Source organism: Phalacrocorax aristotelis, chromosome 10 (assembly GCF_949628215.1).
Source record: "Phalacrocorax aristotelis chromosome 10, bGulAri2.1, whole genome shotgun sequence".
In the NCBI taxonomy this organism is placed as follows: Eukaryota; Metazoa; Chordata; class Aves; order Suliformes; family Phalacrocoracidae; genus Phalacrocorax; species Phalacrocorax aristotelis.
Genome location: NC_134285.1, coordinates 8,949,285 through 8,967,518, shown reverse-complemented (window position 1 = coordinate 8,967,518; position 18,234 = coordinate 8,949,285). Strand labels below are relative to the sequence as shown.

At 44.2% G+C, this 18,234-nt stretch overlaps 2 protein-coding genes and 1 non-coding gene across 10 annotated transcripts in view; all 3 read left to right on the top strand.

The window, feature by feature from the left end:
• Positions 1–4,853, top strand: part of EEF2K (eukaryotic elongation factor 2 kinase) — a 35,304-nt gene extending 30,451 nt beyond the window's left edge. For 4 of the 6 annotated variants that reach the window (XM_075105074.1, XM_075105070.1, XM_075105073.1 and 1 more), the window contains 3 exons: positions 291–415; positions 1,895–2,078; positions 2,738–3,566. In XM_075105074.1, the coding sequence (XP_074961175.1) occupies positions 291–415; positions 1,895–2,078; positions 2,738–2,842 (414 nt within the window). In that variant the 3' untranslated portion in view covers positions 2,843–3,566. Of the gene's footprint in view, positions 1–290; positions 416–1,894; positions 2,079–2,732 lie in introns of all 6 variants that reach the window. The other 2 variants (XM_075105075.1, XM_075105072.1) reach the window with 1 other exon arrangement.
• A 3,064-nt stretch (positions 4,854–7,917) lies between these two features.
• POLR3E (RNA polymerase III subunit E) overlaps positions 7,918–18,234 on the top strand; it is a 31,789-nt gene continuing 21,472 nt past the window's right edge. The window contains exons 1-5 of one of the 3 annotated variants that reach the window (XM_075105061.1): positions 7,918–7,936; positions 13,916–13,996; positions 15,127–15,177; positions 16,512–16,589; positions 18,103–18,218. In XM_075105061.1, the coding sequence (XP_074961162.1) occupies positions 13,961–13,996; positions 15,127–15,177; positions 16,512–16,589; positions 18,103–18,218 (281 nt within the window). In that variant the 5' untranslated portion in view covers positions 7,918–7,936; positions 13,916–13,960. Of the gene's footprint in view, positions 7,943–9,322; positions 9,456–13,915; positions 13,997–15,126; positions 15,178–16,511; positions 16,590–18,102; positions 18,219–18,234 lie in introns of those variants that run through there. The other 2 variants (XM_075105060.1, XM_075105059.1) reach the window with 2 other exon arrangements.
• On the top strand, positions 9,159–9,240 carry TRNAL-AAG (transfer RNA leucine (anticodon AAG)). Its single transcript has one exon. It is a non-coding gene; the product is annotated as a tRNA-Leu (tRNA).

Here is an 18,234-nt window from a genome sequence, read left to right as displayed (position 1 = left end):
GTAGCATCTTCAGAGAAAATAGATTACTTTGTAATTAAGGACTTGGACAAAGCAGCAAAAAATGCTGCCTGTTCCTTGTTTTGCCTGCAAATTACTGCATATCTTTGGGAAGTTTCTGAAGTGATCCTTACTATTCAGCTTCTTAGTTTCTTGTGGCTGGGCCTGTTTCTCAGACACACTAAACACGTGCAGCCATTACTGACTTGGAGAAACTGCATTTAGTGTTAGAGGAAGGAAGAGAAGGTTTTACTTAGAAATACACATTTTGAAGGTTGTGCTTGTTTTACTAGGACACAAAGGAGAACAGAAATAAAGGATTTGACTACTTGCTGAAAGCAGCAGAAGCTGGAGACCGGCCTTCCATGATTCTGGTAGCAAGAGCATATGATACAGGTGTAAATCTTGGTTCAGACAGGTACTGTGCATGACTGACTCACTTGGTGGTACTCCACAGTGGGGTGGGGGTGGAGAAGCACTTGCTGCATGTCTTTCATTCAGATAAACAGCTGCTATGAATTAGTGTTCTGGGAGTTACTTCAGACTTACACAGTAGTGAATAAAAGCAGAATTTAGGCCGTGATATATAAACACAGAACAAAAATCAGAGACCATTTCTGCTGTTGGACACCTGCATGTGTGTTGGATCCACCTGCATGTTTGAGTTTAGCCCTTACACCGAGGTTGCCCTATGATAGCTAAGTTGGTTTTTTTTCTCTGATGTTGGTGATAAAACTCCCCTTGACTTCACTGGGGTTTGCATACTTGAAAATAGTGGGATTAGTGGGGAAAAAATGAACACGAGTTGTTTTGGAGATGTAGTACCCCAAAAAAAAAGTGAAAAGTATTTACAACTACCATGCCTCCTCCTTAGTGATTTTTTTGTTTTAAAAGCACAGTTCTTTTTTATTTTTAAAGAAGGGTTTGGGGTTTTTTTTCTAATTAAGCTGTGAAAGAAGCTGTAGAACAGGAGAAATAGGTGAAGTTATAAAGTGACTACAGACAAGATGCAGTCAGATGAACAAAGTATTTGTCACAGCTGTAGTCTTTCATCACTTCTCATAATAAAAGTAGGAATGAACATTTCACAGGAACATATTCTTAATGCTGAAGTTGTTACTTTTAATTAACGATAATTTTAAGTTTTAAGAAGTTTAAAAATGCTTTTCCCTCAGTAAGTCTCTCTTAATTCGGCCAGCACTCCTACCTTGATAGGAGGGATGGGATCAGCATTGTGACTAAGAAATAGATTCTGATTTGCCAAAAGGCTACACAGTATATTGGTTTGAATTTATTTGTATTTAGCATTCTAGATGAGTTTGTCCATTTTTAAAAACATTAATTTCCTTAAGTACCAAATATAGCAGGTGATGATAGTGATTTTTCTGCTTTTGTATTGGAGCATATCTTCATTATTTACATGAGGTTTCTGTTCTGCACAACAATGAAGCCCTTGGCAATGGTGAAATTTAAAATAATATTAAACTTCTCATTGAAATGCACTGAGCATCCTCAGTAGGCAAATGGCTGGTTTTGAAGTATTTACGAAACAAGAGTCTCCGCAACTTCAGATTGTTTCTAAATCAGTTATCTTCACAAACACGAATGCCAGACCAAAACCATACAACTAGTAATGTAAAGCTCAGACTCCGGTGATCAGCATGACACTTCAGTCTCATACTTTCTCCTCTGTAATTACTACATGAAGTGACCCCAGCCTCATTTGGTACAGTGGCCTAATGCTGCAGTGCAGGGTTAGCGAGCCTCTGAGAACTTTTGCTTCCTTGGAGAGCATCAAGGCTCTGAGAAGCTAGTGCAAAAGTGAATTCTGAATCTCCAGTGCAAAGTACATTTGTTTCCCAAGGTAACCATCTTCAAAAATTATTTTTAACTTCAGAGTACAGGATTGGAAGGAGGCACTGTACTGGTACAATGCTGCACTGAACATGACCGACTATGATGAAGGAGGTGAATACGATGGCACTCACGATGAGCCCCGGTATCTGCTCCTGGCCAGGGAAGCAGAGATGTTAATGACGGGAGGGTTCCACCTGAAGAAGGATCCACAGAGATCAGGTGAGGTCTCATTTTGTTTCTACAATCAGTAATCCTGCTTTTCCTTCCCTTTCCCCCAACACGTACCCCCAAAATATATTTCCCACTTTAGCTGTTGAAAAACATACAGAGTGTCAGTACCCTCAGATTTGTGAATTAAGCTTTAATGATGCTGGGTGTTACAAGGCTGAAGACAGTGAAATAAGAGACCTTTCTGATGACAGGGGTAGTGGGTGGTGCAAGGTCCAATCCTGTGACACACTGACTCACTTGCAAGCAACCTTCACACCCTGAGAGGCCTCTGAATTGCAGGTGGTTGCTCCTTGTGTTTTGAGTTACACCCATGACTCCCAGGCCCTACACAGCATTGTCTTAGTTGTTCTGTAATCTACGTCAGGCGTCTGAGTCATACAGTCATCTTGGGGGCTCCTACAGGCTGGTAATGTTTCCAATCCTTGCAAATACATTGAAGAGCCATCAGCAGCCAGTCATATAACTTTCAGCTTGAAGAGCAAAAGCCAGATTCCCAGCTGATGAAACTCTGCTGACACTATTAAAATATATCCGTACATCCAGCCCTGTAGTTTGACCTCAATTTCTCTTTTTGTCCTTTAATTGCTTCGGTATAGAAAGATGCTTTTTCTTTACCATGTCAATGTAACTGATCCTGTTTCCTCTAGGTGAGCTGTACACAGAAGCAGCAGAAGCAGCAATTGAAGCCATGAAAGGCAGACTGGCAAATCAGTACTACCAGAAAGCGGAAGAGGCTTGGGCGATGATGGAAGAATGACACCACAGTTAAGCAGATCTTGTATATAACCTTTTTTTATAGACTTGCTGCATTTGCAGCTAAAAGATATATTTTTATGTGGTGTTACAAGTTTATTTTTTGTATTTTAGTTTTATAATTTTTTTTGAGGGGAGCAATCCAAATGTAAGTGGTGTATAGGGTGCCATAGCATCCTTCTGCTAGGGTTTTAAAGCTGTAATACAGACACACTTGACCTTTTGTATATTTTTAACTGTTAGAACTGAGGGGCCTAGTTTTTTTGATGAAAAAATGAAGCTGATGTTTGTTTAGGTTTCACATATCCTGTTTTTTACACAGCAAATGATTAGTGTGTTTTCATTTTTATTCTTCCCACATACAGGAAAATATTTTCTAAATTCTCAGCATTTCTTCATAATTTTTGGTGTATCTCACCAAATCTGCATGTTAATGTAAATTTTCAATGTAAGCATGCAACTACTAATTTTAATTAGTTGCATTCTGTTACACTGGTGTCATTGGGCGCCTCTGTTCTTCTCAAATGAATTCCAGATAGAATCCTTACAGTTTGGGAACAGGTGGGGAAGATGCTTTGGATTGGCAGTGAGGATATTCAAGGTTAGAATATGTTTTATTCATTTCCCATATTGCATGTTTCTATCAGTAACATCACTGATGTTCTTGATGAGGTGAGGCATCCAGCTACCTCTCTCACTTTCATATTTTGCACCATATAATAACCTAGTTGTACAAAATTCTCCTGATCTTATGAAATTTGTCCAGTGACGTACAGTTGCAAGACCTGTAATGTATGGGTAATTTGAAGTTATTTTTACAGTGACATCTCAATTCTCAGTGATGCTAGATCATCTCACTTAAAATGAGAATACGCCTTCCGCCATTTCCAGAGGGATGTTTGAAAAGGTTAGAGGATGTTGATTCACCTATTTCTATGTATAGGAAATAATTTATCTGGTTTAAGTAGCTTTTAAAGTAGTGTTTTATCTACAAATGGTTTCAAACACCAGTTAGAGAAAATCACTGGTTAAAAAGAGAAAACAGTATTATCCCCAAAGACCTTGAATTTGTGTCTTGTTTGCATAATCCTAACCAGTAATGAGAGGACAAATAACATGGTGGTGGTTAAATTATCACTGCATAGGGATAATTCTCTTCCAAATCCAGTATTTATTCCAAAGCTGTCGTGCTATCTGTATGGATAGTACAGAAGCTGTTCCTATTTCTTGGTCATGGTTAACAGTCATTTTGCAGAAGATTAAGATGGAAGCTTTTGCATTCTTGGCCTTACAGTCTCCTGAGGGTGTAAGTTGGTAAAAATAAGGGGCAGCCCCTGTGAAGTGCTGAATGACCTGTGATGTTCACCAGCCTCACTTCAGCCAAGCTTTTAAAAACATGCTTAAAACTAAGCAGGCTGCTAGATGATGCAGTTGATTTCATTGGGACTTCTTGCATGCATAGCCAAGTAATATTAATTTCTTGTAAAATATAGAAACCATTCAAAGAACAGAAATCAATTGTTCCTTTCCTGTGCGAGTGCTTATCACTGGGCTCTAAACTTGTGCTCCCCACTTACTCTCTTTCTGGCAAGTGGATCTTGAATTACCGTTTAGACAGTCTCCAAGCGTGATGTTAGTAGCAACTGCCACAGTCTGAAAGAGGTGGTATACTGGTGGTTAAGTGAGATGGGAAGATCTGAATCCTTTCTAGGAGAGAAGGAAAAGTTATCCTTGGGTGTCGTACTTCTGGGTGGGTGCTGTAACCACCAGGCAGCTGTAGCCGTGAGTAGCCTCGTAACACAGGGCCGCATCTTCTTGCTGCATATGTAATGCAGGGGCTGTGGGAAAGTAGTGCTTGTGGCCTTTTTATGTGTTTGTTTTGTTTTGAGAGTGAAAGTGAAGCTCTTCACCCATTAGTGGAGGAATATCTTAATTTCCAGATCTCTGTTGGGCTCAGGTAGATACTAAGCTAGGTACTAAAATAACCAAATGTTAGGACCTAATATTTTTAGGACCTAATATTTTTAGGACCTAATATTTTTAGGACCTAATATTTTTAGGACCTAATATTTTTAGGACCTAATATTTTTAGGACCTAATATTTTTAGGACCTAATATGCTGAAATAGAACCAGCGTTTGTAGGATCACAAGTCAGATGGATGTTTTAAGTGCCTATCCAAAGTTCTGCTTTAGGTGCCTAAAGCCTCTTTTAGATGTGGCCTTTTTGCCCTTTCAGTTCATAGCATTAAAATATCAGCTCTCAATGAAATGTGAATGTACCTTTCACCTCTGAAGACAGCTGAATAGTGTTTTGTGCAGAACAGATACAGTGTAGGCACTGTAACAAATTCAGACAAAAGGATTTGTTTTCCTCATAAGGTGTTGATGCCACGGCTTTGAGATTTTCCTTGAGAAGGAAGCATTTGTAACACCACCACCAACGATGTAGGGAGGAGAGGAGATTGAATGTGCTTGCCCAAAATGTGTATGTAATGTATGTAGAATGTAATTATTTACACTTTTTGATGTAGGTTAATTTGCTAAATTCAGTAGTTGTTAAAGTTGCTGACAGTTCTCTGTAGATCTGGTATGTAAATGTGCACAAAGCTCAATATAAAATTTATGATGATTATTAATTCTTTGTTTTCAAATACTACTTTTTTTTTTAGTAATGCAGGCTACCTTCAGTCCTAAGGTGGTATCGTATTATTTAGCTACACAGTGAATAGGACTGTCAATAAGTTCAAAATAGAAATTGTTTACAGAAATCTGCACAACTTATGACATTCTTTTGAAGAGAAAAACTATATATTTGACAGACTTTTGGAATGATATTGCTGTATGCTGCATTTTTAATCTATTCACAATGAATAAATAAAAATCTGTATTTTTAAAAAATGTGAAAATAAATCTGAGGCTCAGCCTGCCAGAACTTGCCTGGTTTCAGTGTTTCTGGTTGTTGGTGGGAATATTGCTTGGGTGAGGACAGTGAGATGGAAGCCATTGTTTGCATGTCAGACATGCAAACACTCATGGCCTGCATCACTCAGCCCCCTCATTCACTTTGTCTGGTTTCATCTGGCTAGTCAATAAAGTTGTTCTTTTTGTCACTTTTCTCAGTAGAGTTTCAGTCATTGCGTGGGGGGTTTGCTTTTGGTTTTTTCTTTATAATTTGCCAAAGTTCAATACTACTGTTGCAAGCTTCCAGAAATTCTCTGTGTTGTTTTTATTGTTCCATCTCTGATTTAATAAACTTTCAACAGTCAGAAGTAACTAAGTGGGAAGAAATAACTAGATGTGTATGAAGAAAATCTGTTTTCCTCCAGAAAACTGAATGGCTGATGTGCTGTTTTATTCTCATTCAGTTACACATGCAACGTTTGGGACTACTATGGGATAAGATGTAAGGGCTGAAGTGCTCATTTGCAGGACTGCTACAGAGGCATCCCTGTGCCCTCAGTCTTTGCTTAGTCCTGAGAAAAGAATGGAAATACTTGGCCTCTATGATCTGAGGTGGGAGAGTTTTTTGTAATGGCTCCAGTATCTAATGATACCATCATCTTCAGTATGATTTATTTCCCTTTCAGTTTGAGAATAAACTGCCTGATACTAGCCCTTTTAAACTGTTCAAAATGGAGCTCTTACTGTGGTTTTTTATTGCTTTATTTAGACAGGTATAACTTACTATACTTGTATAGTTTAAACAATATGAAATTGTTCTCTATCAAAGGCACTTTTAAATAGCAGAATCTCCTAACAGAAAAGCCCAGCAGGGCATCTTCACTTCACCGTAGTGTCACTAAGATGAAAATTGGTGAAATTTGGCACTGCAAGTCTTGTCTTTAGTTATAGCTGCTGTCCCAGAGAGCTGGAGTGCTTGGCAAGTGTAACAAAGGAGGTGGGGGTAGCATCCATCAGAAGGCATGGAGACAGCCACCGCTTACAAAGCGTAAAGAAGAATATTGCCTGTTTCTTAATTGCTGGTCTGTGGGGGCTGATTTGAATCTCACTCTGTTCCCCACAGGGAGAATTTCAGTTCTGAGAGTAGAATGACTGCTGACAGACACAGGTGTAGTTCAGGGGGTCCAAATCAGGGCTTCTCATCTGAATTTTGAAAGGGAGGATTTTGCTGGAACCTCAGGTTGGATTCAGGGCCAGTGCTGGTGGTGAGTCAGGCTGTTTTCAGGTTTAAATTCAGAAGCATCTCTCGTGTACCTCCCCCTGTGGGGGACCCGAACACTTTGAGGGGACAGCTCAGTCTTGCAACCACCAGGCCTGGTCCTTAGTCTGGACATAACCAATACAAGTGTTGGGACCTTGCTCTTCTCTGGCTAACTCCTGTGCCAGGAAGGCAATATAATGAGGCTGGTAGCTTGGTTATATTTTGAGATCTCATGTAAGTTCATTCTTTTAATTTGGAAAAAAATCATGTAGTCATCATCTTACATCATACTGGTAAAACGAGAAACCTGGTGACCCAACTGCCACCCCCCAGAGGTGGTCTGTGCTCTTACCCCTGTAAGTGTCACCCGTGGCTTATGTGAATAACCTCGGGTACATGGGCTTCTTTCAGTGTTCAGGAAGGTCAGTGCCCAGGCACACAAACACTTCAGGGACAGAGGCTGAGCTCACCCACAGCAGGGCTGAAAAGCATTGCTCTGGGAGGGTGCTGGTACCTCTCACTGCCTGGGCGAAAGGACTTGTGGCGCCGAGCAGCCCTCACAATGAGAAAACCACTTGCAAGATGTGCTCCGTGCAGCATCTCACACACACCTGCCCCCAGCCACCGAATGTGGAGTGCTGTGGATGGCACCCCATGTCCTCTGCTGCACGGACGAGTGCTCGGAGGCTGCTAAATCACACTCTTGTCCCTAAACTTTTCTGCCTGAACAGGGTACAGATGATTTGCAGGGTGAAGCCGATTCAGGTCTGCCTGCCTTCCCTCCACCGTGAACCTGTCCTGCTTTTCTGCAAAGCTATGGCCGTGGGAGGAGCGTCAGCTCCCTCTGTTCTCAAAAAACCCACATGTTTCTGAGAATGCACTGAACTGAGGGTGCGGAACTGCAGCAGCGATGAAGGAGAAAGATCCCGTTCACGGTTAGGGTGTGTGCTGTTATTCCTCAGTGCTTGTAGACAGTGAATGAAATTCTGATCAAGACTGTGCAAAGCTGCAGCCTCCTGGCAGAGCCGTGCGCCGCAGCTCCGCGGGCAGAGCCGGCGCGGCAGGTGCCGGGGGAGGTGCCCCGGGAGGTGCCCCGGGAGGTGCCGCGGGGGAGGTGCCCCGGGAGGTGCCGCGGAAGGTGCCCCGGGGGCGGTGCTCCGGGAGGTGCCCCGGGAGGTGCCGGGGGAGGTGCCCCGGGGGCGGTGCCCCGGGAGGTGCCGGGGGAGGTGCCGGGGGAGGTGCCGCGGGAGGTGCTCCGGGAGGTGCCGGGGGAGGTGCCGCGGGAGGTGCCCCGGGAGGTGCCGCGGAAGGTGCCCCGGGAGGTGCCCCGGGAGGTGGGTGAGCTGCGGCTGGCAGCGGGGCTCCAGCGGGATTGCTTTCTCTATCCTGTTTAAATGGACTGCCACAACTACAGAAGAGAGAAGCTGGAATTTTGCTTAAACACAACCACTCCGCTCTAATTAAGCGTTGAGAGTAACATTAATTCCCCAAGAAAACTTAGCAGAATTTCAGGCAAAATGTGGAGACTCCCAAGGGCACCTTCATGGGGCACCGGGCAGCTAAGGTGTGCTACTACCCCTTCTCGCAAGAGCTGTACTGGTCACTGCTGCTGCTACCGGCTGCCGCGCTGGTCCCTGTGCTGCAAGCAAAAACCCAACCCCCAACCATAAAGTCTTTTCACTTTGCAAATTCAGTGAGTCGTAGCTTTGCAGCAAAAAAAAAAAAAAAGAATGCATAGTTTTTAGATGTTCTTTTGGCTTTCAGAGAGGGCGCGCAGGCGATGCCCCCCCGCACCGCAGAGGAGAGGGTGCTCCGCCGTGGCATCCACGTGGCAGCGGGGCGGGGCGGCGGGCTCGGCCTCGGCCCCAGCCCCACTCAACTCCTGGCCGCCGCCGCGCTGTCCCGCCGGGGCCCCCGCGGCGTGGGGACGCGGCGTGCTGCTCCCTCCCTGCCTGCCTGCACGGCTGCAATTGCACCTGCTTGGAGACAGTGATTAAAATTAAAACACAACAGATAGTATTTTATTTTTTGGGTGGAAGGGGGGTGTAGTGGGAGCGGTTGCGGGGATCGGGGCTTGGAGATGGGGGGACGCTGGAGGAAAAAGGAGAAATGGCTGGTATACAGGAATAGCGGCGGCGAAGACTGCGTTTTCACGGCGGTAGCGTGGCCGAGCGGTCTAAGGCGCTGGATTAAGGCTCCAGTCTCTTCGGGGGCGTGGGTTCGAATCCCACCGCTGCCAGCGGCTCTTTTTCTTCCGCGGGCCGCCGCCGCGGCGCCCCCTGGCGGCCGCGCCGCCGCCCGCCCGGCGGCGAGAGCATTGTGGGTAGGAGGAGGGCCGCGTCCCCACGTGCCGGCCGGAGTGACACCGACATGGCCGCTGCCTGAGCCCGCCCGCCGCGCCGCACCACCACCGGGGAGCCGGCGGCACCGCTGCACGCCCCGGCTCGCCGCCAGGTACGCGGTGGCAGCACCGCTTTTGCCTCTGCCCGGGTCCCACGTATGCGGCAGGGACCCTGCGGGGGGCGGCCGGGAAGGAGGGCGGCCTGGGCTGAGGTGGGCTTCGCCTGCCCGGGGAGGGCGGCGGGGACCGGGACTCTGAGGATCCGGCGCCTCGGCGGGTACCGGCGGCGCGCGGCCGCAGCCGGCCGGGCGGGGCCCTGACAGGAACCGGTGCGGGTCGGGGCCGCCGTGGCGGGGCCTGCGGAGGGAGCGGGCGGGGGTCCGGGCAGAGGCCGTGGCCCCTCGGGTCTCCCCCCGGCGGGCCAGTGGGTGCCGGCCGGCCCTCTCGGCGCTGTAAAGCGGCGGCACCGGCCGGCCTGGGGCCCTTCCCCCAGCTCCGCCTCCTGCCCTGGAAGGGCGCAGCTCACACTCCCCGGAATGCAGCCGGCTGCCCCTGCCTGGGCATCGGCTCCGAGGGGACCGTGGCAGAGCCCTGCCGCGCCGGGGGACGAGGCGCCGATCCCTCCTGCTGCTGGGAGGGTTTGCTTCATCCCCGCCGATGTGAGGTGCGGGTTTGGGCGGCTGGCCGTGGGCTCCCCCCGCGGGTCCCCCTTCCCTGCGCTCCCCCGCTGCTGCCCGGCTGCTGTGTCAGGAGAAGGGAGGCTCGGGAGCTGCCAGAAATGAAGCAGCCGTTGTCAGCGGGGAGCGCTGGGGTACGCGGGGCTGGCGGCTGAGCCCCACCGAGGTGTGAGTGCTGCCTGCGCGGGAGACGGGGCTTGGCACCGCGACCTGCCCCGGTCCGGGGCACAGCAGCGAGCAGAGCTGGCCTGGCACTTCACTACGGAAATGTTGAGGTGTTAAAGAAAGGTTCATGCTTAATGCAATCTCTGAAATCCTGACGGTGTGTTTCAGTGACATCACCTCCAAAGAGGTCCTGGTGCAGAGGAGCCCTCTTTGGGTTCCAGAAGATGACTCTGCAAAGCTGCTTGCAGATGAGCAAAGCATGGAGAAAATAAGGCAAATAATTGGGTCAAAATTGTAATTATCATAAATGTCAGGAAGGTGCTTCAGCTTTTTTTGCAGCTTCCATTTTACTCTGTGCCATGGGCCGCCTTGAGCTAGAGGATTGCTGGTGGGGCAGGACTGAGGGACCCCTTACAGAAGAAAGTCCAGGTGCCAGAGGAAATTATGGTAGTGATTCAGGAGATGGCACTTTTCCCACTTTGCCAGTTCATTATCTATGCTTTAAGGCACTAATGCAGCAGGAGTTCCTGGCTTTCCCTGAACTGCATAATTATGAAGAATATTTCAAGTTTCAGTGTTGGCACTTTGGGGGTCCATTATTACTGATAAATTTAGGTATCAGTGAAACGCTGGAGCATTTCTTGCAGGCCTGGCTAAAAGTCAGTGTGTGTCAGATGACAGGCAGATTTACAATTTTCCTTCTTAGAGTTGTATTAAAGTCTTTGGTAATAAAAATAAGAAAAGATATCTCTTGTACCCAGCTGCCCTTCTAAGCTCAGACTCAGAGGTAGGTTTCAGTTGCTTCATCACTGATTTTTACAGTTCTCTAACCACAATATTTTTCTTCATTGGTTCTAAATTGATGATGTTACGGGCAGCTAATGAGCAGCTTCATTGGTCCTAGCATTGGTCACATTGCAGGAGAAATGAGCAGATTTATATCTCTTGCCCTTCTGCAAGCTGTCCTAAAGGTTAATGATTCATACTAATAACGTGCATTATATTTTGATTTGCACTGTAAATGAAAGTTCCTTCTAAAAGAAAACAGTTCTACCAAAAGGAAATTCGAAACTGCTGACCATGTTTGCTGTCTCCTAGTGTTTAATTGCATTCAATAACTCTTGTGGTGTCCATAAATATATGTATATATTACAAATGTAGAAATGAACACCACCATATATATATACTGTAGACGTGGAATTTTGTCTGTATGCCTTCAGTGAAAGCTTCATTCTGATTCAGAGGATTCCTTCAAGTTGCATGAGTATTATAAATTGTGCTGGGACACACTGCTTCCTATTTATAGGCCTGTCAATCTGATAACTCCAGTAAAAGGAACTGTAGTCATTCTTTATCCTTAAATAAATAAGAAAAAATGTAATCCTGTAATAGAACATTTTCCTTGAGTACAGACAGCTGGATTCACAAAGAGATTTCGTGTATAATTGCGTAAGCAGCATTAGATGAGGGACCAAAAACCAGGTCCTTCAGACTAAGTTTCTCTTTCTCTCCTTAGCCCAGGGAATCTTAATTTATCTTCTGGAAAGTGGAGTAACTTTCCCAGGAGAGAGAGAACAAGCTAGCATATACTTGGCACTCGGGCTGTCAAGAAGGGAAGGATGGTTCCCAGTCTTCTCGGGGGGTGGGGGCAAGGAAGGAGGGTTTAGACTCAAGTCACCCTTCTGGGTGTTACCACATGCTCTCACACATCTTGGGCATCCTCCTGTCATCAGCTCTGTTCTGAATGAAAACTGCAGTTGTTCCATTTTGTGCAGAGCTATCAGGCTGGCTTTGTGTGAGCCTGCTGTATCAGGCCACCCAGGGGACATGAGCAGAGAAAGCAATATTGGAACTGACAAATCTCATTTCTTTAAAATAACATATTCATGTATGTATTTCTGGGAAGAACCGAGTGCCTGATCACAGAAAACACTCTGATATCAATCAGATACCACATATTAAAGGCTGTGCAGTAGCAGCCCCAGCCCCTAGTTAAGATACTGGCTTTTTGTTCTGAAGGTTTTTCATTTCTACGAAATTATTTCAAATATGAGTCTGAAATATTATTAAGTGGTAAATTTTCAAATGCAGTGTGTGGTGGGAAGAGCCAGGGATATCCTGGTGCATAAAGGAATGGAAGATTCCAGTTCAGTACTGGAAGGGGTGCTTTTTTAGTGGTGGAGAACCTGTAAGTGAAAAATACAGAATCGTATTTCTAGGTGGAATGGCAGAAACAGTGTAAATAAACCAGAGGTGTTGCCTGAATGGAAATTTGCCCATGTAGTGATGTTAATAGCACTCATATCCAGAATGCCTATTCAGTCTCTCCAAATGATTTCTTAAATAACTGTATGTATATTAAGGTGATGTTTTGAGAAGCCTGTACATCTGTTGAAATATACTGAGCGCTTAAATTGTGCGTTGGCTTGTGTATTTGAAAAAAACCACCACCATCTTGGATGTAACATGGGTGCTGGCTTCCCTCTCTCGCAACTTCTCTATTGCTAGCTGATCCTGGATGCTGCCTCTTTCTCTTTCTCTCCCTCCATAAGAGGTCCAGGAAAGAAGGAAGCTGGCATCGAGTAGAAGACAGTGAGGAGTTCCTGAACATATATCTTATTTCTTGGCCTGATCGTCTTTGTTGTTAAAATTTTCCTTGGTCAGTTTGTGAGAGGTCTGATTTTTTTATGCCTATCTTGACCAATACTGGCTGATTAATGGTGTCTTAAATGATCTATCTGGACTAATTAACACTGTTGCAGTGGCATCCCAAATAATCTGTAAATCCTTTTGTTTGATTTCAGCAGGAAGCACTATTGTTGCTTTAGCTGAGGGATCATTTTTTATTCAGAGGTCTGAACCAGGCATGACAGACTCCAGCACTGGGTTGAACATGATGACTTTCTGTTCTAGAGCACCCAGTCCCCAGTTAATATCAGAGTCTTATTTTCTTTGGAGTTGGTGTGGTTCTGAAGTAGAATCTGTTGTTCTGCTGATTTTAAAGGACTCCAGGAGAGGCCAAGGAGTGTATTTTGGAGCTCTCATTTAGCAATACAGTCTGAAGAGTGGTAGGTCAGGAGACAAGGCTGCAATGTGTCAGGTAAATGAAATCAAGGTCAGCACATTCATGATGAGAATATTCTCTGGTCTCAGGCGCAGGGTTTTACACAGGCTTTTTTCTTCTCCCAGCTCTTTAGCTGGGAACTTTCTCCATATCTGCTTTCAAGGAATTTTTCTGAGAAGGGAAGCTAGTGAACCGTATGGCACTGTCCTTAGTGACACTGATGACTGCAATGCCAGTTTCAGAGCTCACACAGGCTGACTGACCAGCCAGTGCACTGTAGATGTCCTGGCTGGAAAACCAGCTGCTACCTGTCTGTTATAGTTACGTGGTATATAACAGATAAACTTCATGTAAGTACAAAAGGCCTGTCTTTCCCTCCATAGAGCACTGATTTAGTGCTCTCTTTCTTATATAACTGCTGGTTTTCAGAAAAGTTATAAGAACTTACCTGATTTTGAGACATTTGCTTGTCTCTTGAATGGGGTGGCAGTTAGTCAAGATTGTGGAGTATTAGGGACCTGATCATGCAAACACATACATTGCTTCGAAAAACAGACTAAACAGATTACCACTGAAAGGAACCAAGTTAACTTGTACAAATACTCCAGGCTACATGTGGTACGTGGCACAGATGTAATGACTCATAAGATGTTTCTGTTTCTTCTAGGTTGTGCCAAGGAATAACTCAAGAAAAAGCTTTCTGTATCCTAGCATGGCAAATGAAGAAGATGATCCAATTATACAAGAGGTAAAGGTGCATTGTGGCAGCAGTCATTGTACATGAAGCCTTTTTTAAAATTTTTATGGTTCCCAGGGTTCTTATATTGCTGAAGGAGTGGGTCTTCAATATCAGTAGTTGTCTTACAATGAGTGGCTTGCTCTGTGCAAGGAAGTATGTTGTGTGGGCCAAGTATATGGCTTACGGTATCTATATTGCCAAAATAGCAGTGTCCATGTTGGCAGATTCAGCTCAGGTTTTTCACTTATTGTAGTCTTTTCATGTCAGAAGAGGAATGCAGGTGGGGAACTTGCTTCTACCACTTTGTGTTTCCACTGACTCTATTGCACATCTCTGAGAGCTGTAAAAAATTGGAATGACTTTGATGAGTTAATATCTCTTAAATACAAAGCTAAAATGTTTCATGCCTTCTGCTAAAACAGTTGTGTTCTGATTCTGGACGACTTTGAAGGACTGCTATGTCCCAAAGGGTAACCACAGTGTTTTGTTCACTTTATGTCTAAATTTACACACCAGAAGTACAAGTAAGGGCAAGCTCATAAGAAGGATAGAAGCCATGAGACACAGAGTGAGAATTGTCAAGAGTATATCTAAAGTTATCTAAAATGGCAGCTTCCATATGTGATATTCATGAAACTTGTGGATTTTCCTTGCTGGTGGCAAAATACTAATACTGAATCAGATTTGGGATGTTGTGTCTCTTGTCTAAGTAAGAAAGATTTTGTGACAAAATACTTGTAATGAAGTTACCTTTCAGTCATACTGCCAAAGAGGGAGCTTCCTCTTCTCTCTATAATTGTGATAACAGATTCACTTCAGTCCTTCGAAAAGTTTTCCTCTTTCATTTGAGATTTGTTTGCCAAGTTTCCTTAGAGAGAAAAAACACAGCTAGAGCCACTGTTTGGTGCCTCATCATAGTGGGTTTTTTTGTTTGTTTTTTTGAAAAGACCAACTGCAGAATTTCATGACAAAATCATCAGAGAGGAGACCTTTGACAAGGGAGTCTTGAATGTGTTCTATGTTAGTGTGTAATGAAAAGCTAAAACTGTCATCATTTGAGCTCTAGGGATTATACTTTTATCTGAGGCTCCATCAATTACAGCTGGCATCTGATGAAAGTTACTCATTTTGCTTTCTAGATTGATGTGTTTCTGGCCAGAAGTCTACTGGAGAAGCTGTATCTGTTTCAGGTATTTCAGTTAACTTTTATACAGTGATAGTTTGTTTAAAATAAATTCAAAGAGCAGTAACTTCCCTTACTGCTTCAGCCTGCCAAAATCTTGGATATAGGCAAGCCTGTCTGGGTTTCTCAGTCAGATGAAATATTTAGTATTAAATCATTGCCAAGAGAGGAGTGGTCATTTCTGGCACAGACTTGTCATTAAATCACTCCCTTTAACCAACTTAAGGGAGTGCTCTTAGTAGGTGAAGTCTTTTTATCATGGTTTGGATAAATCTGCAGTCTCTTAGCCATCCTCTGTCATCACTGATTTCTTCCATCTTTACAAAACAAGCATTTCTTTAGGACTGGCCCTCTTCAAAATCTCATCAGTATTTGTAAATTAGTGCAAGTCATCAGAAGAGCCCCCTTATGTTGTGGAGACAAAACTAACTAGTGATAGAAGGTGGAAATACATTAGGAAGGTAGAGGTCTGTGTTCCATTCTGCCAGTGAATTTTCCTAATCGTTTTACCCTTGTGATTCACTTTGGCATCTGCAAAATGGGAAGCCTTCTGAGGCTGTTGGATGAAGTTGTTCATTATAAACCACTGATGCCCACTGGCAAGCCCACTGCCTTCCTGTACAGATCCTCTGCATGCACCTGCTAGCAGAGCACGGCTGGAGACAGCCAGACACCCTGCATCAGACCAGGTGCAGCCTTTCCTCTGTGATACCCACAGTTGCTCTGTGTCAAGAGTGAGCATTTGTTAGCAATAGGGGCTGTGGGCGTTCTGGAGGAATGGCAGCTCTGAGCAGGATGCTGCTGTGGCTGGAAGATTTCCTTTGTATACCACAGTGTCCTCTCAGCATTCCCAGATGGTTCAGAAGAGGGACCCATGTGGCTAAACCTGGGTCTGGTGTCCTGACTCGCTACATGTGACCCATGTCCTGTAAGCTAACACTACTTGTGCAAACCCACAGATATTTTACTTCTAGGTAAACTCTCCAGAGAGTTAATGATGAGGGATGGGTTTTTAATTGCTTCTAACGCTTCCTTTGTCTGCTGGACTAATGTGTGGTACCATTTTCCTGGGTTATAGTTTATTGTGGCACGTGAAGGGCAGGGAGGGGGTTGTGTAGTGATGAAAGCAGAGGACTGGGGGTTAAGCAGCGGGCTTTCTAGGTCGTACTCCCACATTCCCTGATGACTCACAAATCAGTCAAGTAATTTCTTTTCTCGATGTCTTGTATCCATCTGGCAAGTGGATCTACATGTGAGGGGACAGGGAAGATTGAGTTAATTTCTGTTAAGGTCTTTGATCTTTAAATGAAGAAGGTTTTATGAAATGGATTTGTTTTCCAGTATCCTATTCGTCCAGCTTCCATGACGTACGATGATGTTACACATTTATCTGTGAAGATAAAACCAAAGCAGCAAAAGGTTGGTCATCATTTGAGTCCAGTCTGTAAAAGTTGGTTTATGTTGTGCAGAATGTACTTGAGAAAAGCACATTGTGCTATTAAGTTGTGACAGCTATGCAACTACTTGCAGGACCAGATCTCTGTGCTTGGAGGTATGGGGGAGTCTTTTGTTGTGTCTGTAAAGTAGAGTTTAGATTAAGAGTTGTTTATAAAGAGAGGACTTAGTCATGATGGAAAAGCCACTCTTTTAATATAAAATAGGGTCACTCAGGGAAATGTAGTTACTAATGCTAATTCAGTCTGTAGGTGCTTGTGCTAATACAGCTTGATCTAAAAGGTCTTTACAATATTCAGAAAATGGTTGAACTTTGGAGGCATGCGCGGTCGTTCAGTGTCAGTGCAGGTCTTGCTTTCTGTCTTGCTTGGCTGTGAATCATCAGCAGTCCTTTTGAAATCAGTGGGATTGTATAGGTAGTGAAGGTATAGCCAAGGCCAGAATAATTGCACTTGCTTGTAAAAGTATCCCAAACTGCGACTATTTTAAAACACTATGTAAAAAATGCAGAAATAGATGTCTGTGATATTAGGATTTTGTTCTGGGAAATGGTTAGGGATAGTGCTCGTGTGAACTTTGGAGTTAGGGTGCATGTTGTGTTCAGGAAGTCTTCTATTATAATTAGCAAATATCTGCATTTTAAACCCTGTGCAGACTTGTAAATCTGCTATCTCATCCAGGGACTTGTAACTAGGTCAGTTTGCAAGTAACAAAGGAGAAGAAAAAATGGGCGATAGCTGTGATAGACAAATTTATAAGGGCTTTGGCACAGCCTGAGGAAGAATATATACTGTATTGTTGTAGTATATAAAGAGAAATGCTATGCAGAAAACCACTTATTTTTGAACATTTGTCTGAAGTTTAAAGTTTGAGGGGGGAGTAGTTCTTGTAAGTAAAAGCTTGGCACTTGTGTCTGTACTTCGACTAGTGTTAAATCAGGAGTAACTGTGAAGTCAGTGGTAAGTGCTGCAGTCTCAAACTTACCAGCGTCGAGGCCTTTGCCTGTGAAGAGGACGTAGTTACTTTATACTGCTTGGTAGCCAAACTAGAAGGAAGCATGCCTTAAGTTTGAGAGATTCTGAATGGATCCTATGTGATGGGGAGGCTTGAAGGATATTGCCTGTGCACTTAATCTGTACTGATAAGTAAACTAGGCTGTTAATGTTGTAGAAGGTATCCAACAAAGTGAAGGTGTTTTTCAGGGCTGCCTGAAGAACTCTCGGTTTTCTGTTACTGTTCATTCACGTGGGAGTTTATATTTCTCTAGCCTATTGTTAAAATGTCCCCATCCTACAAAAACCCATTTATATGCTCAACTTTATGCATAAGATTTGCCCCATGGATTTGAATGATGCTGCTTATGTATTTAAATTTGCTGTAAATCCCTGGAAATGTTAGCAAGTGTGGGACTGAATTTTAATTGATGTTTGGGGTTCTGCCATGGTTAATTTCCTGTCTTTCCTTTCATACTATTTAGGTTGAACTCGAAATGGCCATTGATACTTTGAACCCTAACTACTGTCGCAGCAAAGGAGAACAGATTGCTCTCAATGTAGATGGCACATGTACAGATGAAACAAGTACCTATTCCTCGTAGGTGTCCTCTTTG